Source organism: Psittacula echo (assembly GCF_963264785.1).
Source record: "Psittacula echo genome assembly, chromosome: 14".
Taxonomy (NCBI): domain Eukaryota; kingdom Metazoa; phylum Chordata; class Aves; order Psittaciformes; family Psittacidae; genus Psittacula; species Psittacula echo.
In genome coordinates, this window is record NC_137750.1 from 12,289,682 (window position 1) to 12,317,230 (window position 27,549).

General features: G+C 51.1%; 1 protein-coding gene across 2 annotated transcripts; it reads left to right on the forward strand.

The window, feature by feature from the left end:
* The first annotated feature begins 110 nt into the window (after positions 1-110).
* Positions 111-27,332, forward strand: NDEL1 (nudE neurodevelopment protein 1 like 1). 2 transcript variants are annotated; one of them, XM_080629057.1, is made up of 9 exons: positions 111-191; positions 10,331-10,428; positions 11,819-11,972; positions 13,204-13,352; positions 14,385-14,521; positions 16,704-16,877; positions 17,671-17,762; positions 20,008-20,159; positions 25,943-27,332. In XM_080629057.1, the coding sequence occupies exons 2-9, from the start codon at positions 10,343-10,345 to the stop codon at positions 26,028-26,030; spliced, it is 1,032 nt and encodes a 343-aa protein (XP_080485183.1). In that variant the 5' UTR covers positions 111-191; positions 10,331-10,342; the 3' UTR covers positions 26,031-27,332. The 2 variants fall into 2 exon arrangements, with proteins under 2 accessions (XP_080485183.1, XP_080485184.1); XM_080629058.1 differs by lacking the exon at positions 111-191 and adding an exon at positions 291-530.
* The last annotated feature ends 217 nt before the right edge of the window (positions 27,333-27,549 follow it).

Consider the following 27,549-nt stretch of genomic DNA (forward strand, 5'->3'; position numbering starts at 1 on the left):
TCACAGCGCAGCTCCCGGACCGGGAACCGCAAACCAGGCCCCACTCCTTGCCCCGCCCCGACCTTCGCGTCATAGATGTGTCCCCGCCCCCCGCCGGTGCGTCACGGACGCGGCCCCGCCCCGGAGCACCCGGATGAGGCAGACCCGCGGCCGGAGGGCGATGCTGCGGCTGTGACAGGGGATGCGCCCCGGTGAGGAGCGGCGGGGACCGGGACCGGGGCTTGGCTGCGGGGCGGGCACGGGGAGGGGGACGCGGTGTGAGGGGGCCGAGGCACCCGTGGCTGTGCCGTAGGCTGCGGGTCCCGCACCCCTCCGCCGATTGGCTGCCAATTGACAACGGGGCAGGTCCCGCCTTCCCCCGCGCTTCATTGGCTGCCGGCGCAAAGCCGCCGCCTCCCATTGGCGAAAGCGAGTGGCTGTCAGTGGCCGGGGCGGCTTGGTCCTGCCCGCCCGGCCACCGCCCTGCTCTGAGCGCCGGTGGCTCCGCGGGGCCGGTCCTGCCGGCAGCGGCCTGGAGACACCTTCCAAAGGTACGGGAACGAGAACGAGCTTGGCGTGGAGCTGCCTTCCTGCGGCGGGGCGTGGGCTCGCCTCAGAGCCGCGGGTTCGTGGCGCGGGCCGCGGCAAGCGCGGGGCCGAGGGAAGGGAGCGCTCGGTCTCTTTTCTGGCTTCCTGGCCCGGCCCGGGGCGGGGGCGAGGGCAAGGGCGGCTCCGGCAGCCCTGTGCTGGGGAAGGGGCAGAGCGCAGCTGTCACAAGTGCCCGAGCTGCGGAGCCCGAGCAGCTCCTGCGGCCTACAGAGGGGTGAGGTGGAACCCTCCGGTTCTCCCCTCCCCGGCCTCCCTACCCTGGGCCGTACCACCCGTCCCTCAGGTGCCATGCGCCGGGAGGACACTCGCGTTCCTTGCCCTCCGCTCCAGTGCAGTGGCCGTGATCCCGGGAGGAGGACGGGCAGAGCGGCCGCGGTGGTGGCGAGCGGCTGTTGTTGGCTTCACGCCTGCCTCGAAGCGAGACCCGAATCAAAGGGGCTCACCCGTGTGCGGCAGGGGAAGTTCGGTGACTTATATGGCTGCGGTCAGGAGCGCACTGCTCCCTTCGCAGCCCCTGTGCCTCCTTTGTAGGTAGCTTTGTCCCAGAAGGGTTTTTTTTTCCATCCCAAGTCAGTGATGGGAAGCTGGACATACGGTTTGCCTCCGTTCTCATAGAATACTCAGTAAATCCAGTGCCCAGGGCGCATCCCTATTGAATATCTTTCAGTAATTCTGTGGGGTTTTTTTCTCTGAGGTTATTATTACCTCCCTCTGAGCCTAGAGAGTCCTACTGTATTTGGTATAAATAAATGATGAAACTTGAACAGTCTCTGGAGTTGGACCTGAATCGCAGCAGACATGCCGAGGAGGATGAACACATGGGACACAGGAGGGGATGCGTTACTTCAGTTACACTTCAGTCAAGCGACTTCCCATTAACGCCGCATGCAGCCTCATCGCTCTACACCAGATTGAGTTGGCACATTTGGTGACTCAGGGTTTCTGTGTTCTCTGAAACCATCCTGACTTGGTGATGAGCACAGAGAGAAGAAGGGCGCTTTTGGAAGCCCGTGGCATTTATTGCCCTGAAAGGTGGTTAAATCTGTGCAGCCATGGTAGAAGAGCTCCTTGGGTACTTAAGAGATTTTCTTTTCTCCCCACCCCAAACCAGTTCCTGGACACAGCAGAGGGCAGAGGGCCTTGTCAAAGTCAGTGTTTTGTTAGAAATATTAATAACTGTAAGAGGAAGGAGCTGTGCCAGGGCAGAAGAGGGACTGAGAGGCTTTTCTGTTTATTTATATTGAAATCTGATGTGTCAGCAGTGTGACTGCCCAGCCTGGTGGTGCTGGTTACCTGTGCTTTTGCAGGCTGTGTCAGGTGGGGTGGCAGTGTGGGGTTTCATTACTAGGGTTAGATCTGCCCTGGAAGAGATCCTCTGCCTTACTTACAGACCCAGACCTGCCTGGGCTGTGTATCTGTGGTGTGTGCGTGTGGAGGCAGAGGCCACGTATTCCTACGTGGAGATTTGGCCCTGCATGTTATTGGGAAGCAGAGGTGAAGGGATGTGTTCAGAGGAAGAGTTGTATGATTTCCTTTCCCCCTCTTCAGGGTAAAGCCCCCTTGTTTTATTTTCTTTTCCCTGACTCTTCAGAGGTTGCAGACATGCAAGGTAATTCTTCCTTTGGTGGAGAAGTGAAAGAAAAAGAAGTAGGGAGAAAGCATAAGGCTCATGATGTTTGTGAGCTTGGTGCCACACAGAGTCTTGTCTTTAGAGACATGTCTGGGAGTAAACTACCAAAAAGTACAGCATCAAAGTGTAATTTATTCCCTCAGCCTATCACATTTGTTTTTGAGAAGCAGGGAATGTCAGACTACAGAAAGGAAACGGCCTTTTTGCAGTCTTTCTTGACATTTGTGACCTTGCAAACATAACCAAGATAAACCAGGAGCTGTGTTCAAGCAGACTGTCTTTTCACCTCTGTACGGCACTTGTCTGGGAACAAAGTGAGATGTACCCATCAGGATATGTATGTCTTCATAGGACTGCATCCCTGGAGGCCTCTCCTGTCAGCACAGCTCAGCACCAGGCTGTGCTGCTTCCTTCTCCTGATCAGCGGTGAGTTGGGGGGGTTATTTTTAACTCTCATCTTGTTAAGTGCTTACAGGAGCAGCCAAGGCCCTTGCTGCTGCTGCTGTCTGGCCCAGGACTCCCTTTGGGACAGGGTTCTTCAGAACCATTTTCTCCTCCCTGGCCCCGGTAGAACTTCAGAGATGTAAAAGCAACAGAATTCACTCCCCTTGGAAGAAACCCGTGCTAAGTGCTTTTCCTTTTAATTTTCTTGGTCACTTGTCATTCTGCAGTGTCCAGAAGCATCTGAGCCCTCTGGCCACCGCCTTCTTAGGGAATGTCGTCATCGGGTTGCTGTTAATTGCTGAGCTAACAGGGAGGTGCAAGGGACCATGTTCTGTCATTTGTCACAAGCTCTTTGCTGTGGATGTCATAAGATCTTGGATGAATTCATTGCTTCTGGGCAGGATGCTGTGTAATTTTCAAGGCTTAAAGGGAAGCCAGGCAACTGTGAGTTGGGGAAGAAGCCAGTTGGGTGGCAAAGCCCTGGAGGTGGGGGAGGCAGGGGCCTCACAGCTTCTGCTTGTGGTCAGCCTCTGGTGTAGAGTCAGGATCAGTGCTGCTGGTGCTCATCGGGAGCAGAGGCTGAGGCAGGGAGAAGCGTGTCCTTCTCACAGCCTTCTTTTCCTTCTCAGTTTGCTCCGCACCCTTCTGCTCTGTCTAGATTCAGCCCTCTGGGCTTCCTGGCTTGGAGCTGGGAGCAAATCATTCTCATGGTGAGGCCCGGGTTGTTCTGGGACATGCACATCTCCAGCAGCTTTTCCTTCATCCCTGCAGACACTGAACCTGCATCAGGAGCTCCAGCCTCTCCAGATTTTCCTTTTTAAGGTTCTTCAGTGGTGGTACTTGGGAACAAACGTCAGATGTTTTAAACTTCTCATGTTTGTGACAGGGATAAATGCTTTGAATACTAAATTCTGGTGCCTTTAGTGGTTGCAGCTTGATTTCTGAAAAGGGACTTCTTGCATCAGTACCTTTCATCTGGTTTCCAGGCTTGTACCGCAGTGCTGGCTACCTCCCAGAGGTTTATTGCCCCACTGGGTATCACATATTCACCAGGCATGTGAGCAATGGCTGTATCCATAAACCATTCCTGCTTTATTGATTAATAAAGCCAGTTCCACGAGAGGCTGTGGAGGTAACAAGGCTTTGCTGTGTGGTGTTTGGTTATCTTCAAGGCTGTTAGCCTGCACCTGGACAAAGTTCCTGCAGGTAGGATTTGGCTATGTTCCGCCTCCTGTGCTGTCCGAATTGGAACTGCAGGATGTATTATTACAGCAGAGCAGGAGTGTTGTGCTGACACCGTGTTCTGAGTTTCTTGTTTCCCCTGAAAGCTCCCGTGCTGCTGCTGTAAGAGGTGAGCAGGCATTTGTTGTGGTTCTCCCAAGAACATTCAGTTCCAAACCAATCCTGCAGGAACAGACAGAGGTTCACTTTCTGAAGCAGTGATGGATGCAGGCAGCCTTCCAAACCCAGAGGAAAGTGCTTCCAGCTGCTATTTCAGGATGAGAGGAACAAGCACAAATTGATCAGGAAACCTAATCCATGGCTTTTGTTTGTTTGTTTTCCATATTATTAGAAGTGAAAGACAAAGCAAGTGTGGTGTCTGGCTGGAGTGCTCAGGTCCCTTTGCTCTGAATCCTGATGGGATCTGGAGAAAAATACAGAGCTTATGGGATTTGGGAGGTTACTCTGTTGGTTCTCAGAGCTTGAGAAGGTGAAGAATGGTGGAAACAAGGTTTCTTCTGCTTTTCTGTCTATGAATCAGCATAAAAAGGGAAGAGGAAGAAGACGTTGATTGTTGACAGTCCTTCCTGCTCTCCATGGCAGCTCAGGACAGTGCCAGCACTCAACAGCAGAGTCACATCTCACTTGTGAGGATGCTTTTGGAGGTGGAAACCACATTTGTCCTGTGCAAAACTTCCTGAACTTGGAGAAGTTTTTAGCCTACACACTACATTTGCTTAGAGGCATGCCCTGCAAACATGGCACTTGGCACCTTGGGTAACTCCGAGAGCCAGAACGGGTGGTTATCTCCAGAGCTGAAGGCCAGACAGGAGCTTGGCAGCATTTCTTTATCAAGTCCTATTTTAGGCTGTTATTTGGTTAATTCCAAAGGTCAGAGGACATTTGCATTGCCCTCGGTGGTGCGACAGCAAAGCAGAGATGGGGGAGTCTTAGCAGGGTAGTTTGTTGTGTTTGAGTGGCCTTGCCTTGCCTCTGCTTAATTCTTCCTGATTGGTGTCCATAAACACTGGGTGAGCAGGACTGGGAGGAAGAAGTGGCCTGTGTGGAGAAAAATGACCTGTTTCTGACCATTAAATGGTATTCACTTTATATAGCAAATATTTATAAGGTAGATTTAAATGGAAGGTTGTGGGATGACTAAGCTGGGGAAGAATGGTTTGTCCAGCCACTTGAGATGCTGCAGGTACAGCCTGGGTGAAGTGCAGCTGCCTCCACAATCATTTTGGACATGCCTCTGTAGCTCACCCTTACATCAGTGAGTTGTGTTGAGGCTGTGAGTGGGGAAGAGTGGATTCCTGACTGGGGGAAGGGGTGGGTAGAAGTCAAAACATGGTGTTATATTTCAAGCTTAGTGTTTTGCTCTGACGCTTGATCCACCAGCAGCAGCCTCCAGCCCCATGGGGAGCCTGGCAAGCTTGTTTGAGGTCCTGTGTTACGCTTCAGGCTGTGTTTGTGTTTTCATGACTTAGCTCAAAGGTGGCTCCATAAAGATTTCAGTTTGGCCAATGAATGAATGAATACAAGATTCCTTCAGCTACTTGGAAACTACTGTGTGCATCGTAGTTAATTCTACTGCATAATGGATTCAGTCTTTGTAATACCCAGAGGATACTGAGCATCTCACTTGTGAGGATGCTTTTGGAGGCGGGAAACCACATTTGTCCTTTACAGACCCCAGTGGATTTAGAGAAGTTCTTAACCTACTCGCTGCATTCTTTTAGAGTGATGGCAGTGTGGAAAAGCTGTTCCATTTTAACAGTGGAGAATTGCTCTGTCCCACTGACTGGGTATGGGGAGGGGGGGCGCGCTTGAAAGAAGCCACCGTGTTCTGAACATAGTTCTTGTCTGAGAGCAGCTTTGGATCCTGGAGTTGTGCCCGTGTAGCTGAGTTTTCCCAGGGCGCTGTGTGAATGCTGAGCTGTCTTGTAATGAATTCAAGTGGGCAGCAGCATAAGCCTGCTCTCATTTTCCCTGGAAGACGCTGCTGCATTGTCTTGTCTGTATCCTGAAAGCCTCAATGTTGTTTGTCAAAGGCTGGATTCTGCAAGTGCCACGTATGCAAAGAAGCCCGTGAATAGGAAGGGTTCGCCGTGCTGGTTCTCAGCTCCCCACATAATGCCCACGCCGGGGCAACGGGCTGAAGCAAAGCAGTTTTTGTTGAACTCCGGTATTCTGTGGGCATCCACTCTCCCACACGTGAGGGGTTTAAACTGCCTGGTTATGTTCTGACCGTGCCCGGGAGTCGTGTTCTGCCAGGCGTGTGCACTAGGCCTGTGTTTCAGTGCCTCAAGTAGTGAAAATGGGCAAAGGGTTGGCAGAAGGAAGGGATCCCGTAGAGCCGTGTGTGTGCTCGTGGCAGGTTTGGGAGCTGTCTGCACCTCCCAGCTCGCAGGCCAGTGTTCTGGCTGTTGATTCAGAGAAAACTCCAGGAACAAACTCGCCGACCGAGTTTCAAGTTGACAAGCAGGTATTCTTTATTGGGGGAGACACGGGGGATAGCTCCTCCTAACGTGTATCCCTGTATTGCTACACAGGCCATCCTTATATAGTCCCTGGCATACATACATATTCATGAGGCTACACATGAATTACATCATTTTCCAGAAAGTTTCCCGCATGCATACAAAATGTGATGATTGTCTCTGAGGGTCCTTTACTTCTCCTGACCATCTTCATGACTTCTGGCAGTGTTTGAAGCACCAGCTTAGTTAACATTACATAGCAATCATCCTGGCCTTCTACTTATCAGTTAGTTTAACTGCTCCCATCCTGGACATCTACTAGTCCGGGATACTCCCCAGTAGATGTTTACACCAGCTTAATGGGTTCATTAACACCACAACCATAGCAATCATCTTGTCCTTCCATCTATCAGTTAAACTGTGCCCACCTTGGACATCTGCTAGTCCCAGATAGTCCCCATCCCCAGGTCCTGTTTTTCTTACGCTTTTTGTACTAAGGTCCTAAGGACCTAAACCTTTGTCAACTACCTTCAGGCACCTCAGTTATTTTCCATTACAAAGCCATCAAACTTAAGGTTAGTTAGAACTGATTACATTTTGTGCTTTTGTGCCTCCTTGTCTCAATGTGAACCATCTTGTTTGCAGACTGTATTTGTGCTCTTAACTCTTTCACTTCCATATGAGGGAAGACAGGTGATGTAACTGTGTACCAAAGCGGGATATGGATGTTGGATGCACCCTGGCATCATGTCTGATGGGGGCAGTGAGCAGGTCAGACATCCATGCTGATGGTGTTGGGTTAGGCATGATGGTGGACACGGGGTCTAGGTGACCCTGGACCATCAGCTGTTTCACCAAGGGGGGAAGGGGATGGTAGGGTTGGAAAAGGGGAGCTGCTCCGAGGGGCCTGAAGTACCCCAGGGCTGGATCTCCTCCCTTCGGTGACTAAAAGGAGAGGGTCTTTGACAAGGGCACTGGGGAAACAAGACATAAATCTCCTGTGTGGGCAGTTGGTGAGTCTGTGAGTCCCAGGCAGCCCTTCCTGTGGCTCCCATGCTGCCCTGGGTGCAGGGAGGCCTGGGGGGTGCATTGCCAAGGGTGTGAGCAGGCAGGAAGGAGGCCTGGCCCCAGCCGTGCCTTAGCACTGCTACTTCTAGGAAATGATGTAAGATGCTTCCTTGTACAGATGTTTTTCTAAGCACATCCTGAACTTTGCTGATGGGTGGCTTCCTGGCTGTTTACCTTTTGAGATCAGCTCCTCTGGAGCAGTGAAAGCTGAGTTGTGTATGTCATTTATTGTGGGGAGAATGTGCTTCTTGGTGATCTAAGCCTCTTGGAATGTGCTGGGTGAGAGCTGCACGCCTTGGAGCATAAGGTCAGCAGGCTTTTGGTGCAGGGCTTTCAGAGAGGTCAGTGCAGGACTGATGCTGTGGGCAGCATGCAGCAGTAGCTGAGCTGTTCACCTCTTCCTGGCCATCCGGATGGTGGTTCAGAGCTGCTCAGCACGTGTCTGAGCTGCAGCAGGTCTCTACTCGCCTGAATGCATCCGTCTGCGAACCCAGGACAGTCTGGGAGGTGATTCATGGGCTCTGCCTCTACTGCAAAAAGCTTTGGTGTAGGACTTGGTATCTGCCCTGTGCTGGGATTCAGCTGCCTTGGTAATAGGTGTGGCTACTGGAGCAAGGGCACCCAAAGACATCTTTACCCAAGGAGGTGCAGCAGGACTGGCAGGACACGTGCTGCAGGAGCTCAAACAGCTCCATGGCCGTGGGTTATTCTCTGGGTACAGGGCAGTGCAGGACAGGGACCACCACCAGTTCTCTCAGGCAGCACTGAGGCCCGTTCATGACAAACTTGCTCCTACACCTCTCCTGTGAGGAAAGGCTGAGGGAGTTGGGGGTGTTCAGCCTGGAGAAGAGAAGGCTCCGGGAAGACTTTATTGGGGCCTTTCTGTTCTTAAAAGGGGCCTATAAGAAAGATGGAGACTTTTCAGCAGGGCCTGTTGTGACAGGATGAGGGGTGATGGTTTTAAACCAAAAGAGGGAGATTCAGGCTGGATATGAGGGAGGAATTCTTTACACTGAGGGTGGTAAAACACTGGCACAGGCTGCCCAGAGAGGTGGTGGATGCCCCATCCCTGGAGATGTTCAAGGCCAGGCTGGATGTGGTTCTGGGCAACCTGGTCTAGTTAACATGTCCCTGCTCATTGTGGGGGGGTTGGACTGGATGAGCTTTGAAGGTCCCTTCCAACCCAAACCATTCTGTGATTCTACAGTAGAGCTGTAGAGTTAAACAAGCACACTACAAAAGGAGGGGTATTTTTGAGGTGCTCAGCACCCTCTGGACAGATTTGATGTGGTGTCCTTGGAGAGTGGCAGCTGGAGGCTCAGCTGAAGAACAAATGTGCCACTTCTGCTCTGCTTTCTTTGTGAGCTGAGTGCCAGGCTCTGAAATGAGCATGTCTGCCCTCTGATGAAAGCAGGGGATTGATTTGCCCCACTTTTAGGTGGCTAAAATGTGGGTCACTGAGATGCAGGACATATTAGTGTGACAATTTCGGGCCTGAAGGGACAGCATTGGCTATTGATGCCTGTCAGAGTGTGAAAGTCAGGACTTGTAGGTCAGCTGTTACTGATGAGCTTGATGCAAGCCTTGTTTAGAGCCTCTGCTTTAAACAGAGAAATGGTTGGGTTTAGCTTCTTTTCTAGGTGTAAATAAGAGAATTTGAGTCTTGGCTTCTGAGGAGAGAAAAAGATGCCTACTTGTAAAAGAGCTGTGGGATTGCTTGGGGAGAGCTCAGAAGTGGTACCCAATGTGGTGCATCTCCTGGCTCTGGCTGGGAGCTGTGTCCGTCTCAACACTTGTCTTGGTCGTGCTGTTCATGCCAGGACTGTGACCCTCACTTCATCATCTTCATCAGCTTCTGAGAGCTGGTGTGTGTCAAGGCCTCAAATGTCCTGTGCCCCCCTGGGCTGTGTCTTGCTCCACTACTGAGCAGCAGTATGAAAGTCCATGAGGGGTTGTGTTGCTTACACTGGCTCACAACCGAGCGGAGCTGCAGTGGCATCCAGTGGCTCAGACAGCTGAAGAAAGGAGGTCCTCATGAAGAGAGGGGGGATCCCCCTGCCTCAGTGTGGGAAGCTCCGGACACCTCCAGGCTGGAAGCAGTGTTGTATGGACCCTTCACTGCAAGAGAAACATTGAGGTGCTGGAGCGGGGCCAGAGAATGGCAACAGAGCTGGTGCAAAGCCTGGAGCACAGTGTGATGGGGAACGGCTGAGGGACCTGGGCGGTTCAGTCTGGAGAAGAAGAGGCTCAGGGAGTAGTTTTATGAGAGAGGCTGATCTTTCTTGTGTCTGGAGGACAAACTATGTGGGTAACTTCTGTTACCTGCCTGTTTTCCACAGGAGCAGGAATGAGCAGGGCCTGAAGATGGGACAAGTAAATTGAATTTGAATCCCTGCAGCAGAGTGTATTATTGGTTGATCTCAGAGTGTTTGTCCTCCTCCTTTACCTGCCTTTGCAGCTCCGACAGGAGCTGTAGCGTGCATTGCTGGGCTGGCATCAGGAGGCTAAAAATCCCTTTAAGAACATTTTAGGAATGAAAGTGGAAGCTATGTTAGGTGTACGCTTTAATATCCTTACCTGCTATTGGCCTGGGTGGGCCTCTGGCATGAACTGCTGTTCCAGTGGCAGTACAAAATACAGCCAACGCTTGCGCTGTGGTTGGAGGGTGCTGCAGGCACGGTTCTGGGAGCTGGCTGGGATCACAGTGCCTGTTGGGGCAGGTCTCTGTGCAGAATGCCGCCTCTCGGGGATCACTACCGTCCCACTGGCACTGCCAGACCTGGATGCCGTGAGCAGGAGGGCTGTGGTGATGAAGCCCGGTGTTTAGGAGCAGTTTTGGGGGAACAATCAGCCTGTCTCTTTATCCTGAGTGTATTCTTACGTTTGTATCCTGCAGGTCGTATTGATCATGGACAGTGAAGAAATCCCGACTTTCTCAAGTCCAAAGGAGGAGACTGCCTATTGGAAAGAGCTTTCCCTGAAGTACAAACAAAGGTACTGTTGGATATTTGCAGGCTGGATTTGGTTCTCAGTGACCAGAGCATTGTTTAATCTGTTCCTCTCCAAGAGCACACCAAAATGGGTAGTAGATATTTTGGAAAGAATCTCTGCATTTCCAGCCTGGTGGGAGCCGAGTGTTTCTGGCACAGTGTTACCATGCCAGGAACTCCAGGCTATGTTTTGAGCACGTCTGAGCAAGAGCAGAGCTCTTTTGCCATCATGTGCATCTTTGTATAATAAAAGTGCTGCCTTAAATAGTATCTTGATGTTTTATCATGGAAGGTGCCTTTGGGCTGGCTGTGTATGATTACTGTTCCCTTGAGCTTCTTGTAGTGGAATTACTGGTATGAGAAGTGGCTGATTTGGTGCCTGCTGCAATTTACTGAAGTGTGTTGTAGCTCATAGTTCAGCTTATACCAGGGCTCCGTATCTGTTAGGGGCACAGGGCTTTTTGGTAATGCAAAACAGCCAGGGAGGCTGCTGTCTTGTGTAATGCTGTGCTGCTGCTGGGGTGGAGATTATTTGGGGATTGATTTTGCAGTGGGGGCTCCCAGTTCATTTTCTTTGGAGAGCTTGCCTTGCATTCAGTGTTACTCATGCAGTTGAAGCCAGTTGGGCCTTTCTCAAGCCCAAGGTGCAAGTTGTTACTTTGCTGGGTTTTGGAGGGGAGGTGTTGGGCATGTGTCCATGTGGAGAACCCCGACCTGTTCTTGGGTGTCAGAACATTCTGTCTCAGACACCAGTGGGTATGCTGATTCCTAAAGCCTTGCTCATTTTCCCTGCTGTTTGCTAAGAGCTGAGCTATTACGTATGGTAAAGGCGTGAATTTAATAAGCAAAGTATGTGGAGTGGCTCCTTCTAGCCCTTAATAACTGGCAGTGGTGTAAGGTAGGTGGGTGGTGGCTTCCTGCTGATGGGCTCAGGAACCCCAGATTCAAACCTTCCCGCTTTGCAGGAACCTTCAATTTCCGGATAGTGCAGAGCCCCAGGAACTGATGGTTTCTCTTACAGCTCTTGACCGAAATCGGGTTAAATGTTTGCTGAATTCATTGACTCTCTCAAGGCTTTAGCAGGGGAAGCTAATGGAGTACAAAGTGGTTTGCAAACTCCCATGAATCCTGTAAATAGCCTTGAGACAAGTTCCTATTCACACATGCATTTAATGTAGCTGTTTGGTTTGATGTAAGAGAATTAATTTCCTTTTATTGCTAAGCTTAATGTAATTTCTTCATTTCCCCATCTTTCTTTTTCCCCTTGGAGGTCTATGGATGACACTTAACTACTTTAAAACTCCCCTTTCTTTCAGTTTATTATTTTAGGAGAGCTGTGGATGTTATTTTAACTTGGGAGATGCTTTTCAACTGATGAAATCCTCTCCTTCCAGCTTCCAGGAAGCTCGGGAAGAGCTGGCTGAATTTCAGGAGGGAAGCAGGGAATTAGAAGCTGAGTTGGAGGCACAGCTAGTGCAGGCTGAGCAGAGGAACAGAGATTTGCAAGCAGATAACCAAAGACTGAAGTATGAAGTGGAAACATTAAAGGTAGGTCTTTTCTGTAACAGCATTGCTGCTTCTTACGGATATGGCTGGATCTCTTTGTAGACTGTCTGCTCTGTTCTTGGTCACTGAATGTCCAACTGAAGCGAAGGAGTTGTCTGGTTAAGATCCACACTTCAGCACAGCAGGTGCTCCAAATAAGGCCAGCAACTTCCCAGGGAATTTTCCGGTGGATTTTTTTCTTGTTCACATCATGAAGCTCTCGTCATGGATTTTGTTTGAATTCTCAAGGCCTTGCCAAGGGATAGTTTTATTGTTACACAAGCAGCATCAACACAGCAAGAGGGGGGGCAACACAAGCAGGTTTTGTCATACCACTGAGTTGTCTTTCTTTGCAAACTGGCTTTTTTACCCAGAAGGTCTCCTTGGTTTGATGAGACCTTGAAGAAGGCTGGAGATTAGTGATTTGTGCACATCTTTCATTTGTGCTCTGCATTCATTCTGAACAGACATAGATGTGGAGACAGGAATTGCATAAGGATCTGCATGTGCAGAAGGGAACTTGTAATTGATGCCTCTTCATTAGCAAGCTCTTGCCTATTTTGGAATCCTGGAGATGCATCATGTTTTGCAGTCTCGGGTTATTTTAGTGAAGGCAAAGCTTAGCAACTTACCCAGTGGAAGTGAAGTTTATGGGATTACTTGTTTGTGTATCCCGTCCCAGCTGTAGCTGAAGGTCAGGATGTGTTTGATAAGGTCAGTAGTTTTTCCATAAGCCCCTCTCTGTACCCTCAGAGCCAGTGAGAGTGTGTTTGGGAGTGAAGTCTCACAGTCTTTCACATATGAGCTTGTGGACCTGCAGGTTCTGTAACACATTGCAGTGGCTCTCAGTTTTGCTAGTGGAGATGTCAGTCAGTTTCTGGTGACAGTGTGGCTATTGTCAGAGGAGGGAAGGCTGCACAGTTGGATTTCTCTCCGGCTTCCTACATGTTTAAGGCTTCAGAGCAGCTGTCAGTGCAGGCTGCTGGGAGCAGATGCAGGGCTGCATCTCTGTCGTGGTGAGATGTCAGTGCACAATGCAGTGTTTGTGGCTTTGCACTGTGCCCAGCTCGCGTGCTCAGAGCATGTTCCCTCTGCCTCTCCTGTTCCTGCTCTGGATCGCTAGCAGTCCCAGATCAGCAGGCTGCAGGGAGGATGTTCATTTCTTTGTCCCATTTCACTGCTGCTGATGCGGAGGGTGCATGTGTGTGTTTATCTCACTACTCCTTTCTTTCAGGAGAAACTGGAGCACCAGTATACACAAAGTTACAAGCAAGTGTCGTGTTTGGAGCATGACCTGAGCCAGACACGGGCCATTAAAGATCAGCTGCATAAGTATGTGAGGGAGCTGGAGCAGGCCAACGATGACTTGGAACGTGCCAAGAGGTGAAGGCTGCAAACCTCTTCCTTCCTTAAAGTTTTCACTAGGTCTTTTCTTTGCTTCCTAGATTGATCATTTTACTATTCCTTAAGAGGGAAATGAACAAACATTCAAAAAAACCCCTAAGACAAATCCCAAGATGTGATTCTGTGAACAGAGCAGTTTACCCTTGGAGTGACCTCATCAGCTGGGAGCTTTACCTTACAACAGGGAGGGCAGGGGCGCGAGAGCTCTTCGTGTTCCTGTTAGAAACAAGCAGGCTCAGAGCAAGCCAGGCCACTGCACTGCTTTTGATAGTACCAGCTAGGTGATTCTTGTATTTGTGATCCTTGTAGCTCAAAGCCCCTTTGAAATAAGAAGCTGTTGCTTTACATAGTCCCTTTCAAATAAAGCAGGCCAAAGGAGTCTTCTCTTCCCTGCACAACAGCTTAACAACTGTAGGGAACGAATGTGTCCTTTATAAATGCATAAAATGAAGAGGCTGCTGTTAGAAACGCCCAGTTAGGGAGTAGGTCATGCTTCCGTTCTGCAGAATGGGAATTCTGCCACTGATTCAGTGGGACCAGGAATGAGCCTCTGGCTATCTGGCAGAAAGATCTGAGAGCTGAGGCCATGTTTCCACAAGGCTCTTAACCTCATGACTAACTTCTGAACAAGTTGGGTCATAGGCAATACCTCAGTGCCCTGCCTTCTGCATTCACTGTCCAGAGCTCTGGAGAGTGCAGCACCACCTGAGCTACTGCACTGATTAAACGTGGGGCTTTGGAGCATGGCTTGGGAAACATGGGATGGGTGTGCTGGCCTGGCTCTTTCCCAGCAATTTGGTACATCTCTGAGAGCCAGATGCTATCATGTTCTTTTCATCTTATTCCCCTGCTTCTTTGGAGTTTATTAGTTCTTTCCAGGAAGCATTTCCATAGCTTTCAAATGACAAACTTGAATATAGGCCCTGCTAACATTTTTCTTCTATTATGTTTTTGAATATGCTTTCATGCTGGTTGAGCTGAAGAACCCAATATTCTGGATTTTGTTTCTAGGGCAACAATAGTTTCATTGGAAGACTTTGAACAAAGGCTGAACCAAGCTATTGAGAGAAATGCCTTTCTAGAAAGTGAACTGGATGACAAGGAGTCATTGCTGGTTTCTGTACAGAGATTAAAGGATGAAGCAAGAGGTATGGCTTGATGAGTTCTGTGTCCTGCTACGTTGTTGGCTTCCTAAGAGTTATGTAGCAACCAAAGCTCGTGTTTATAGAAAGCCTCGCATAATGAGACTTGAACAGGATGCTTACTGTGTTAGGTATTACTAACAGTATGTTCTCTATTCTTTGTATGTCCAGTGTAGCTAAGAGGAAAAATTCCTTGTGTAGGGCAAAATTAATACCAGATTCATTCAGGTTTCTTAACAGAGGTGAGTAGAAAAATACTGCAGTCCACAGATGTAATAGAATTGAGGAAGTGTGCTTCAGAAGTTCCCACTTGCTGTGGTTTTCTGCCTTGTGTAGGAAGGGAAAGCACAGGAAATGTCAGGGAAATACGTAAGTGGTTAATGAAATAAGTTTTTAAATCCTGTCTCCAGTGTTGTTTCTAATCCTCTTGGAAATTGCCTGGTTTATTTAAGGTATTCCAGTAAAGACTGTGGTTAGAGCTTTTTGAGAGAGTGTTCTGGGATAGGATCAGGAGGTGGGAATTCTCCAGTGGATTTCACCTGGAGGTGAAAATGCTGGGGAAGCATTTTGTAATGGTTGATGGAAACTGATTTCTCTACTAGTGGCTGATGATCTGCTCTGCAGCTGGTGCCTGCTGTTACTGTCATGCAGAGACTAGCAGCTTCCAACTTGCTTTCCCAAGGGAAGCTTTCTAAGATAATTCCTCAGTTAAAGCCTAGACCTGAGTGTAAAACAACAAACCCTTCAACAGTTGCTCACTTTTGTGAAGGTCTCTGAACCAAGTTTGTGCCCCAAAAATGGAAAGCCTCTGCCAGAAGTACGGGGGTTTTGTCATAAGTGTGAAAGGGGAGACGAAGTATTTTCTGAGGAAATATATGTGTTGTAATTTGGGGTTAGGGCAATAACACTGGAAAATCCAGCAAAACCTAGGGGACTGTTTCCTACAACACTGGAATAATCGGCCCAAAAGGACATGTTGTTTCTTGGATGAGTCATCTGGAAATGTTTAGCATTAGTTAGGGTAGCAGAGCTGCGTGTTCCCGTGGCAGCAAGCAGGAGCCACTAAAAGAACTGCTACAGTGTCGAGCTCAAATACAACATTTCTGATTCAAGAGCCCCAAAACCTCTTAGAGGAGCCTAGATTGATTTTCATTTCAGCTGAGCTGTTTTACTTAAAATCAGTTCCAAATATTTATGATAACTTGAAAGCTGTAATGTACAACTGATTCTGCTCTTGCACATTGTACCAGAACTGAGGCAAGGAATAAGAGCTCTGTGAAAGGTGAGACACTGGCCCAGGGTGCCCAGAGAAGCTGTGGCTGCCTCATCCCTGGCAGTGTTCAAGGCCAGGTTGGACACAGGGGCTTGGAGCAAGCTGCTCCAGTGGAAGGTGTCCCCGCCTGTGGCAGGGGTTGGAGCTGGATGAGGTTTAAGGTCCCTTCTACCCAAACCAGTCTGGGATTCTGCGAATGATTAAGTTGCTCTATCCAAAAAGGATCAACCCATTTGTAGTACATTGTTTATTTGCATCTAGATCCACCTAAGGATTTTATGGATTCTTTGCTGAGCTGTGCTGGATGCTCTTTTGTAGCAAACATGTGTGGGAATGGAAGGGGACAAGGCAGGGGTAAGCAGCAGGCTGTAGAGGAGGTGAGAATGAAACATAGGTTCCAGGTTTTTTCCCTGTCATTTGGAATACCCAGCCTCTCCTATCTGCTCTTTTCTTCTTGAGGCATCAAGAAACTGGATACAGCCTTTGACTGTCTTTTGGTTAGTGTGGAATCCTGTTGGATTATAGACTGGAAGGATAATGTGGGCAATTGGACACACAAGAATAGGTCATTCCTCCCTTTTTCCAACCTCTGTCAGAGTGGGAGTTGAGCCTAGTTCAGCAGATGTTTGTGACACACTTCCCATTGGACTCGCACTACAGATGGGGAAGAATGCTGAGGAGAAGTGGGCTGCTGGGCCCAGGGAGGGCTTTGTTTGTTGCCCCTCTCCTCCAGGCTGGAATGGGAAGTGATGGTGATGGGCAGTGACCGCTCTGAGATGGGGTCCTCCAGCCACAGGCAGTTAATAGAGGCTTGTTGCAAAGCATCTCCTCCTCCTCCCTCCCAGATGAATAGACTGTTAGAGAAAGCAGTTACTAATCGGTGTTCGGGATGTGTGCTCTTCTCTCAACCCTCAGACCTGAGGCAGGAGCTGGCAGTACGGGAAAGGCAGCAAGAAGTCACGCGCAAGTCAGCACCCAGTTCCCCGACTCTGGACTGTGAGAAGATGGATTCGGCTGTGCAGGCGTCCCTCTCCCTGCCAGCCACGCCTGTTGGAAAAGGATCAGAAAATAGTTTTCCTTCCCCAAAAGGTATCATCCATAGAAACCGCGTCTGGTTGGTTGGCAGCATGCTCAGGTTGCTAACAATTTCAGACCAGGTGCTTGTCAGTGGGCTTGAAGTAAGTGTAGTTATGTGTAGATCCCACACATGTTGCGTAAGGTGTGTTTAAATCCTGGGGCATCGTAAGTGTGTTTAAGGAGTATAATGAGTAAATAGCATGGAAAAGAAAGACACTGAAACACCCATTGCTTGGGGGGGGGGTGGGGTTTGCAATCTGCAGTAGATGCCTGCAGTGGAGCACTGAAGACATTTGGGATTGCAGGAAAGTGTAGTAACTGATACTGCTGCTCAGCTGTGGAGTAGCAGTGGTGGGTAAACAGTGATCAGTAATGAGAGGCTGTTATCACACAGGGGTCCTGTTTTCTCCATGAGGCAGCAGGAGGTTAGCGCAGTCCCTTTCCCCATCTGGAAGGCTCTGGAAAATCACAGGGATTATTACATACTTTTCAAATTAGAAGGAGTAGATTCCAGAGGAGGCTCTGCCTGGATTAGATGGACTGCAGGCAATAGCCTTGCAGATGGACAGTGCATGATCTCCACATGTAGGTCTATGAAAGGGGGCAGTGGACAGGAATTGAGCTTTTTCATTTTCCCTGGCCAGTGATCATGTAGTCTGTGTGTTATTGCGAGGTGTCTGTGTGAAGACTCTGCAGTAGGATTTTAGATTCATCTTTTCATGTAGAAGTTGATTTATTTAAATATAAAACAATAAATGAACTGTGGAGGAGTGCAGCATGTAATCAAGTGTGCCTGTGTTTGCAGCTATACCAAATGGATTTGGTACCAGCCCCCTTACTCCTTCAGCTCGAATATCTGCACTCAACATTGTGGGGGACCTGCTACGGAAAGTGGGGGTGAGTGCTCTGACCTGAAGTGTTCCTCACTCTGCAGTGTTGGCACTGAGCTTTCTTCCTTGTGTGCAGTGACAGAGGCCTGGGCCCATGCGGAGTACACGCAGTGTTTAGAATGTGGTAATGTTTGGGGGGGGGTTAACTATTTTGATTTGTAAAGCATGTTGCTAGTGTTCCGAGGCCAGTTTTGGATGATGAAATTCATATTTGGAGTAAGAAGTTTCTCAAGCAGTTTGGTATGTGGGGTTAGACACCATCAGCTGCTTGTTCTGACTTTAAAACAGGGCCTGCAGCTCCCTCTGTAATGAGACCAAGATGGAGAGCTGGGCCTCAGAGCCTGGCTGCCTGCTGCACACGAGTGTGGAGCTGAGATCATGCTGCCAGTGTCCCCTCATGTGCCTGGGGGCATCTGCAGCAGGTGCTGAAAGTGGGGAAAGAGAGACCTTTGCTGAAAAAGTAAGGAAAAAAAAATGAGGAGAAAGCCAAATGTTCCCATCTGTAGTTGAGGAGGCAGTGAAACATGTGAGCCTTTAAAGGGATTACCACTGTAAGCAGGGAAGAAGTGCTTAAAACTCTGTCAGTGTGCTGTTTAGGATGCCAGGTTTACAGCTGCGTTTGGAGTTAGGAGAAGCTCCTTGACGTGCCTCAGTGGGTAGCTGTGAGTGGAAGCATGGGTAGCCTCAGTGCTGGCTGTCCTCTGTCTCCTGTGGGTACCACTGATGAGGCAGTAGCTGCAGGAGAGACAGTTGCTTTGGCAAAGTTTCAATGAAAAGTGACCTTGTTGCTCACATTTGGAGCCAGTGGGCTGGGGGTTGGTTCGAAAGGGCAGCAGGACCACTTGTGGTTACAGAGTGACATGGCTAAAATGGGATCATTGTGAGTAAGAGTCTGCAGGGGATTTAGGGAGCTTAATCACAATCCCATGTGATTACTTTGCAAGGACAGGAAATGCCAAATAAGCATCCTGCTTTCCCAGCCTGCCCTTAGGCACCCGCTCAGAATTCCAGCTCACACATTTGTTTAGCAGCAATTACAGGCTGCTCAGGATTTCTTTGGGTTTGGCTACTCATAGGATGCCTCATCCCAAACCTTAGACTCGCTTTCTCTGCCAGAAGTTTCCCTTAGGCTTTCTTGCCTGCAGCTGAGACAGGGAGAGATCACACTGGCTACTTCCAGCTGATAGGTGTTTTGCAACCAAGAGGTAGGTACCTATATGAAGTAGGTACCTACATATCTTCCTGTGTGCTCACTGAGCTAACATGGATTTCTAGAAGACCTTATAGCATTCACTTACTTGTGGTAGCATGCCAGTGCCCTATCGATGGAGTATTGTTCTGCACGGAACCAGACCAAACTCCCAGATATGGGGAGATGAGTTTTTGTCTCCAGTGCGTGCATTTGGAAGTGTCTGAATGTACTCATGCACAGGGTGGATGTAACAGACAGTTGGAAGGACATTCTGCTGGGCCAGAAGGATAGTCACATTATGCCTCAGTTTGTTATACCTGGCAAGAAAGGGCAGGTGATGTTCTGAAATAAAGGAGAGAATCAGGATTTTGGTCTCCCTCCTGCCAGGAGTCAGTGGATGAGGCAGAGACTGTTACCTTGTATAGGGCAAAAAGATCTCACCAGGCTTGCTTGGAAGTAGTAGAGATGAGGTACAGACCCCAGAGATGGGCTTAGCTAATGCAGTTGATTGCTCCTTCTGATGTTGTTGCTGTAGCACCTCTTGTTCGTATCAGTGGGGCTTAAGTGGCTTTGTTTTGTAGGCAGAGATTAAGAAAGAAATGCTAAAAGGCATTGTCCTGGGGAGAAAACTCAACTTCACAAATACACAGTCATTCCCCCCCCCAGACTTGAGGATTCTGCCTCAGGCTGTTTAGGTTTCTGGTTAGCTCACATCAGCCTTAGTGCAGCTGCTGGGGCAAGGAGGCTTGGTAACGTCAGCTGGGAGGTGGCTTCCTTTTAGGTAATTGAGAGTTCTAAAGTCTGAGCCCCAATAGAACTGAGTCATGCCTGGAGGTCTGCCTCTGCATCGGGTTTCCTCTGGGGTTGGTGATGGGGAACATGACAGCTTTGTTCCCATTTAGTTCCGGTTTTGCCAAAGGTGAAAATCGAGGTCCTTCTCCTGGTGACTTTTGAGTTGTGACAAAGCCTGAACTTGAGCAGCAGAATGCTTCCTCTTATTAACTTATTCTTAAATTAGTACTGCCTTTTTTGACATAATCTTGGTTTCCCTGTTTCACAGGCCTTAGAATCCAAATTAGCTGCTTGCAGGAACTTTGCAAAGGACCAGGCATCCCGGAAATCCTACGTGTCGGGGAACATTAACAGCGGTGTGATGAACAGCAACGGCACAAAGTACCCTCACCCAGGGCACACTTCCTTCTTTGACAAAGGGTAAGGAAGGATTTCCTTTTACCTGAAAGGAGAGTGCATTCCAGGATGCTACTTGGAGCAGAAGTTTTTCTTGGCTTGTCTTTAGCCCACCACAGTTTTCATCCTATAGGACAGATAATTTGTGGAGCCAAAGTCTCAAGGGGACAGGGACAGATTTCTGTGAAGCAAAGAGAAAAGCAAGCGTGGCTGTCTCTTAGCTGGTAGCATGTCAGGGCGTATTCTGTCCCTCTGCTGCTTAATCTCTTGGTGGCTGCATCTCAGATAATAAACATACCCTTGGACGGGTTCTCAAGTAAGTAGTGGTGGTGTTGCCATAGCTACTGGTGCATGGGGAAGCATATTCACCACAGAGCTGGGGATTCCCTTGGTGGGAACAGCTAAGTGCAGGCAGCAGATCCTCACAGGAGGGTGGTGCCCTGTTTGCTCTATTTTCCCTTCTGTTAGGGGAAAAGGAAATACCATCAATGGTGTAATTCTGGCTGGTGGAGGGGGAAGCTGTCTCTGTGCTGATGGTGCTGTGCGTCAGCTGTAGAGCCACAAACTGCCTGCACAGGAGGAAGTGCCCCACGTGTCTCCTGTGACTTGCTCATGGTCAGAGCTTCCTCTGGGATACTGGGAAGTGGTTCAGCAGGAGGATTTTCCCACAAGGCCCTGAGATTGTGTGAGGAGCCCTGTGGAGCAGGATGAACAGCACAGCACAACTCCAGCATTAGCACGGTGGCACTGTGGGATGTGCTGGTGTCACTGGGCAAACACTGCCCCCGGGCTCCCTGCATAGTTGTCTTCTATACTAAACCTCAGGTCAGGGCATTTTACTGCTAATATTCAATGTATCCTCAGTCCAGAATTTAGAGAATTAAATGAGCTGTTGCCAAGCTGAGGAGTGCTTTATACACAGCAGACAGGCTGAGCTTCCTACAGTCATCCTGGTTTGAGATGAATAGCGTTGCTACGTGGGTAGCAGGGTGAGTTACACCTAAGAAACTGGCATTCAGAGTTTTTAGAGTCACTGTTGCTTTGGAAAAGGAAGAGTTTGGAGATCTAACAGTGTCATGTGCAAATCAGACCTTAAGTTGTCTGTGTACTGCAGGGCTGACTGGGGCTGTGCATCACCACAGGAGTGCTCACACTTGGAGTGCACAGGCTGTGTTTCAGGTGCAAGCTGTCAGGGAGGTTGCTAGGGAGAGATTATAGCTATTCTTAAGAGACAGCATGGCTACATTGAGTTGTGGTGTGACAAATAAGCTGATTGCTGTGTGGGGTGGGGGTTACTTTTAATTATCCAGGTTGTCATCACACTTGTTATCTGTGCTGGCTGCCTGGAGTTAGGAGCAGGTTGTAGCCGGAAAAAGCTTAGAAACCCAGCCTCCTGCAGGAGAACTTCTACAGCAGATTGGGGGATGTTAGTGGGCTAAAAAAGGGGGTGGAAATGACCGATGTGCTTATCTGCAGTGTGTTAAAGATCCCTCCATGGCCTTGCTGTCCTGTCCTTCTGTTACACCCCCGTATGCTGTTCACAGCAGGGTCGGTGGCCCACACTTTTCCCCTTACATCTGCTCCTGCTCTGCCTTGCTGCCCCTGTTGAGGTCTGTGTGTGTTGTAGGGTGGCGGTGGCAGTGGCTGTGCTGTGTCAAACCTGTATGATTTTGTCTGCACATATAAGCTGAACCGAGCAGTTACCTGCAGGAGGTCAGCACATTGTGCCCGCATGCTGCAGCCGCAGCCAAGCTCCCAGCCATGCTGGCACCTGTCTCTGGCAGCCATCACATCCAGGGTGCGCAGTGGTGGCTGGGCATGAGTGGCTGAGTCGAGGCATGCCCATGCCCTTTCTGCTCCCCTCTCCTCTCTCTCCGGCCTCTGTACTCTTCTCCTTGCCTCTGATTGTTGCTGGAGCCTGAAGCAGCCACATGTGATCACAGATCAAATCCAATCTGCAGCCACTGCCTAAAGAACAGCCAGTTGTGGGGCGGTGGTATTGGGACAGTGGGGACGCAGTCACATCACTACAGTTCCATTTACAGAATCCCAGATTCGTTAGGCTTGGAAGGGCCCTTGGAGATCATCCAGTCCAACCCCCTGCCAAGGCCGGGCCACCCAGGGCAGATCACACAGGAACGTGTCCAGGTGGGTTTGATGTCTCCAGAGAGGGAGACTCCACAAGCCCCCCGGGCAGCCTGTGCCAGGGCTCTGCCACCCTCAGTGTAAAAAAGCTCTTCCTCGTGCTGAGGTGAAACTTGCTGTGTGTTAGTTTATGGCCATTGCTCCTCATCATGTCCCTGGGCACCACTGTAAAGAGTCTGGCCCCATCCTCCTGGCACCACCTTTGAGATACTGATCAGCATTGATGGGATCCCCTCTCAGTCTGCTCATCTCCAGACTAACCAGGCCCAGCTCCTGCATCTCTCCTTGTAAGAGAGCTGCTCCAGGCCCCTGAGCATCCTTGTGGCCTTTCCTTTCTCTGCCGTTTGGTTGGTTAAAATGTTTGATGAGTCTGCATCTCCCATCGGCTTGCCCAGTGGAGCTGAGCAGGCACTGAGGGCAGGGGAGGCCTGGATGGCTCTGGGCTTGCTCTGGAGCGTGACTCTTGAATTGGAAGAGTCAGGACTTCGCTGCTTTTGAAAGTCTTGCCAGTATCTGCAGGCTTGTTCCTTCAGGAACGTGCTGTTTGTGTGCAGATGCCAGGGCAGGGCAGCACCTGAGCCTCTTCTCAGACAGATACTTCATTTTTGCTGTTGTAATTATTCTTAATTGGATATAAGCTTGGATCCAGCCAGGGAGCAAAATGCCTCTGACCTTGCAGGGCTCTGCAGAGGCACCTGAGCAGCAGAGCTGAGGCAGCGTGTGAGCCAGCATGGTGTCTGTTCCCTGGGGTGCCAACTCCTTGTTCACTGCTCCCCTTCCTGCACTCTTCAGTGTCCAAGTCCTTGTAGTTAATGTTTATTCTGAAGTTATTTTTGTGAACCTGTTGGGCTTCGTTTTAATGAACCAAGCTCAAGTTTGAACACGGAGAGGTGCCTCTGCAGGGCCATGGAGCATGCAGGTGTATTTGCACTGTGAACACTGTCACCCGCCACCCTGCTCATCGTATGTCAGGCTGGGAAATCAGGGTCTTCCTCCTGTTCCCTGCTCTGCCTTATAAAAAAGCTTCCCTGGAAAAGAGGGAACTGGGATACAGGTGAGTAACTCCCTGTCCTGGCACATGCTTTGCAGTACACCAAGCTTTTACCTGGCTGCGTGCAAGCCACTGCAAGGTGCAGAATGTGGTGGGGGTGCTGGTTGTCCCCTTGCCTGGCCACGCAGAGGTGCAGGAAGAGAGGTCTGGTGAGGTTTAGTTTAGCACTTTAGCTTTGCTCCAGCTCTTGCATCCAGGGATGCCCGTGATGTCTTTATGGTGTGCATAAACTGTTCCCCTTTTTCTCCACTAGGCGTGAAAAGGTCACATTCCCCACCTTGGTCATGGGTAAATGAATTCATTTGCAATGATAAGCTGCATGCCTTTTAACCTGGGGCTTGAAGGGGCAGAGCTGGTGGTTATCTAACTGCATGAGGTAGCTTTCTGAACATTACAAACTAATGGTCCGTGATCAAAGCCTGAGGCTGTAATCTCTCTCCTTACTTCAGATAAACTCCTCTGCTGCTGTGACCTGTTGCAATAGTAAGATCTAGTGTTGCTGCTTTCTTGATCTTATTATTTATTCAAGTCCATGCATGTTTCTGGTTGGATTGGTCACAGCAGAGCCGCAGGATGAAGAATCACTGCTCTTCATGTAGTTTTGAAAGTTAGTTTGCCCTTTGGTCCTGTTTTCCTTCCAGGGTCGGTTTGCCAGTGCTCGGTTACCCTGGTTGTGCCTAATGGGAAAGCAAACATGGGCACAGGCGTGCTGGGAGCCAGCCATGTGTTGGGCTTGAACATGAACACAAGCACTTCCAGGCTGCTGCTGTTGACTGTCCCTTCCCTCCAACCCTTCCAAAGGGGAGCAGCTTTAATCCTGTTTGGTGTTGGATGTTTTGGTGGTGGTTTTTCTCCTCCCTGTCCCACTTGGCAGAGGTGCTTTCTGGCTGATAACTAATCTGCAGAGTCATGCTGTGACCAGGTTGGCTTCATGCCCCTTCATCCCACTGCAGATACATCTGTCCAGCAGCCTCTTCCAGCAGCTTTTTACTGCGTGCAGCAGTCAGGCACTCGGGAATATATTGAAGCAACACTCGAATGGGAGTTGAAGCTTCAGGCTGAAGGAGGAGGAGGCAGGAAAGGTCGTTTCTCCCTGCTCTGCCCTGGTGCTGGGATGTGCTTCAGGCTGTGTAGTGTGGATGTTGAACAAGAAGAGAGGGAGCGGGAGCAGCTGGGGGAGCTGTTACCATGGGAATCTGTCCTTGCAAGTGAGTGCTGAGATGTCAGCTCTTCAGCTGGAAGGATTCTGACACTGCCCAGTGCAGCAGCAGCAGCCTCTGGGGTTTGCTGCCAGGGTTTTTGCACCCTGGATGCAGGAGGTACGAGGTCACCCACGTGAGCTGCAGGGCAAGGGTGTGCATGCGAAAGGGAGCCTCGAACGGCGCTGCTGTGTCCCGGGGATGCTGCCCAGAGCTGCTGGCACCGTGGTCCCTGTGGCAGTGCTGCAGGGAGCAGGATGTGCTCCTCGAGCACTGGCCCATTTGCCTTTTTCCTCATGATGGAGCCCTCGCCCTTCTGTTCCTTCCTGCGTTCACTCATCGCAGCTGATCTGAGCAGCAAAGATGGCCTGAAGCTCACTTTGGACAAGGGCCTGCAGGGACAGGCCAAGGGGAATGGCTTTAACCTGCCAGAGGGGAGACTGAGATGAGCTCTTAGGCAGAAGCTCTTCCCTGTGAGGGTGCTGAGGCGCTGGCACAGGGTGCCCAGAGAAGCTGTGGCTGCCCCATCCCTGGCAGTGTTCAAGGCCAGGTTGGACACAGGGGCTTGGAGCAAGCTGCTCTAGTGGAAGGGGTCCCTGCCCGTGGCAGGGGTTGGAGCTGGATGAGCTTTAAGGTCCCTTCCAACACAAATCAGTCTGGGACCCTCACAAGTGGAGCTCTGCCAGGAGGGATCCAGGTGGCTTCTTGTGGGGTGCTGGTGGTTCAGGCAGAGCTGGTGCAGTGCTTCTTGGGAGCAGGCAGACATCAAGGGGGGACCTGCCCTGCCTTGCAGGGTATGGGGGTTCTTCCCCCCCACCTTCAGTACTGCAAACCCGACCATGAGGGCAGGTGCTCACCTGGGTCAGCAGTGGGTGCTGTCCTGGTCCAGGGATGCAATGACTGCTGGCTGTGAGGGCTGCAGTGGTGGTGATCGGCAGAGGGTGAACCTGGCAGGCACCGTGTGTTGAGCCTGATCCCAGCAGACCTGTCAGTGCCATCACCGAGCAGAGATGGAGAAGCTGTCAGAGCCCTGCGCTGCCCTCCCAGCCCACCAGGAGCCCAGGTTCTCCACACCTTCACCTCTCCCAGCAGCCTGGGGCAGGGGGAACCCACAGATCCTGGGGGTGTGGAGGCACCCCGAGCCCTCGCTGCAGCCCAGGCAGGGGCAGAGTAGTGCCGAGGCACCATGGCCGGGTTGTGCCCGTCACATCACTGCGTTCTCCTGGTTGCAGCTCGTGCCTGCTGCAGGCAGTGGGGTCAGCACCCGTCCTCGCAGCCAGAGGTGGGAGCCCTGCCCCTGCTGCACAGGCAAGGGGGAGAGGTCTGTCTGTGTCTGCTGGTGCTGGGCTGAGGCACGCGGTGCCCCTTCCTGCGGCTGCTCCTCGTCAATGGCTTCTCTTGTTGCTTCTCAGGGCAGTGAACGGCTTTGATCAAGGTCCCCCCGGCCTGGGAGCCTCTCGCCCCTCCTCAGCGCCTGGGATGCTGCCCCTGAGCGTATGAGCCCGCGGGAGGTCGTGTTCGGACTTGTGGATGCTTTTCTCAGCCCACCCAGAGAAGAAGCGCTCCAGCTCGCTCCCCGCTGCCGCCCCGCTGGAACACGACCCGGCCTCCCTGTCATGTTAATGCAGCTCCTGTTCTCCTCCTGCTGTAGCGGACGGGCTGTGGCTCAGCCCCATGTCCTGCAGTGCTCTGCTGCAGGGGATGCAGGGCTCTGCTCGCCCGATCTCGGCCCGGCAGCCTCGGCGCTCGCGTTCTCTCTTCTCTCCCATAGGTTTGGCACCACACAAGGGGTGGCCGCTGCCCTCCCTGTCTGTGCCAGAGTCCTGCTGCTGGGGCCGGGCGGCTGCTGCCCCCCGGTGCCGCTCAGCCCCAGTTCCTGCAGCTCCGTCACTCACAGGCACAGCTCCGGGTGCTGGGGTGGGCAGGGGAGGGCGAGCGTGGTCCCCAGCCCTGCGCTGTGCACATCACACAGGGCTCCGCTGGGGCTGGAGGGATGGAGGCACAGGAGGGCAGCGTTCCCTGCACACGGGGGGGGACCGTGTCCCCGTGCCCTCAGTCCCAACAGCAGATGCCTTAGTGTGAGCAGGGCAGCCTGACCATTCTCCCTTGGTGCAGGGTGCCCATGGACCTGCAGCACATCCTCCTGGCCCCACTGTCTCCTGCCCTGGTCACAGCCTTCCCCACAGCTCCACCACAGGGACCCCAGGACAGCCTGAGGAAGCCACCGCTCCCCATGGCCGCACACTTCCCCCTTCCCTGTGCCCATCACAGCCCCATCTGTGTAACATGCGCCTGGACTGTTACAGCATCACCTGTGGGCTCCGGTGCCAGTGCTGGGCGACCGCTCCGTGTGGGTCCTTCAAGCAGCGTGTTTGTGCGATCTCTGTCAATGTGCCTCAGAGTGGGTGGATTTTAACTGACCCAGCCGGGGCTGGAGCTGGGGGTGTAGAACTCATCGGTCCCAGTCAGAGCCGTCATCTTGGTTTAGTTACAAGCATCGAGAAACCCGGAGGGAGAGGGGGACCCCCCACCCCTTGTTAGGGTCTGTGTGCTCCTTCCTGCGTCCCCTGCTGCGAATGACTGTTTACATTTGTTTTATTGTACATAGGTTTGTAAACATAATACCTTTGCCTGAGGTCTTCTTTGTACATAACTTGGGCTTTGTAGCTTTATTTATTCAAACTCTATATGGCATGTTTCCATAGGACAGTGTACCAGCCCCCGGGGGGACACGGGTCATGCTGTGGTTTAACACAAACCAATGAGAGTCAGCTTCCAACAATAAAGTTCTTTTAATGTGGACTCTGGGTTGTGCAGAACCAGCGCTGGGGCTGGGGGCAGAGCCCTGCGCCGGGGCTCAGCACACAGGCACCCACCGGCCTGGCTGAGCCCTGGGGGTTGATTTGGGGCAGAGCTGCACCCCCCGGGCTGGTTTTGCAGCAAACAGCAGCAGGGGATGGCCCCTGGCCCGGGGCAGGGCTGTGGATGCTGCAGGGTGGCCCCCACAGCCTGGGCCCCA

Coding starts and splice junctions, on each gene's coding strand:
- NDEL1 (XM_080629057.1), top strand. CDS start 10,343: ATGGACAGTGAAGAAATCCCGACTTTCTCAAGTCCAAAGGAGGAGACT. Junction 11,973..13,203: donor ATGAAGTGGAAACATTAAAG/GTAGGTCTTTTC, acceptor CCTTTCTTTCAG/GAGAAACTGGAGCACCAGTA. Junction 13,353..14,384: donor GACTTGGAACGTGCCAAGAG/GTGAAGGCTGCA, acceptor TTTTGTTTCTAG/GGCAACAATAGTTTCATTGG.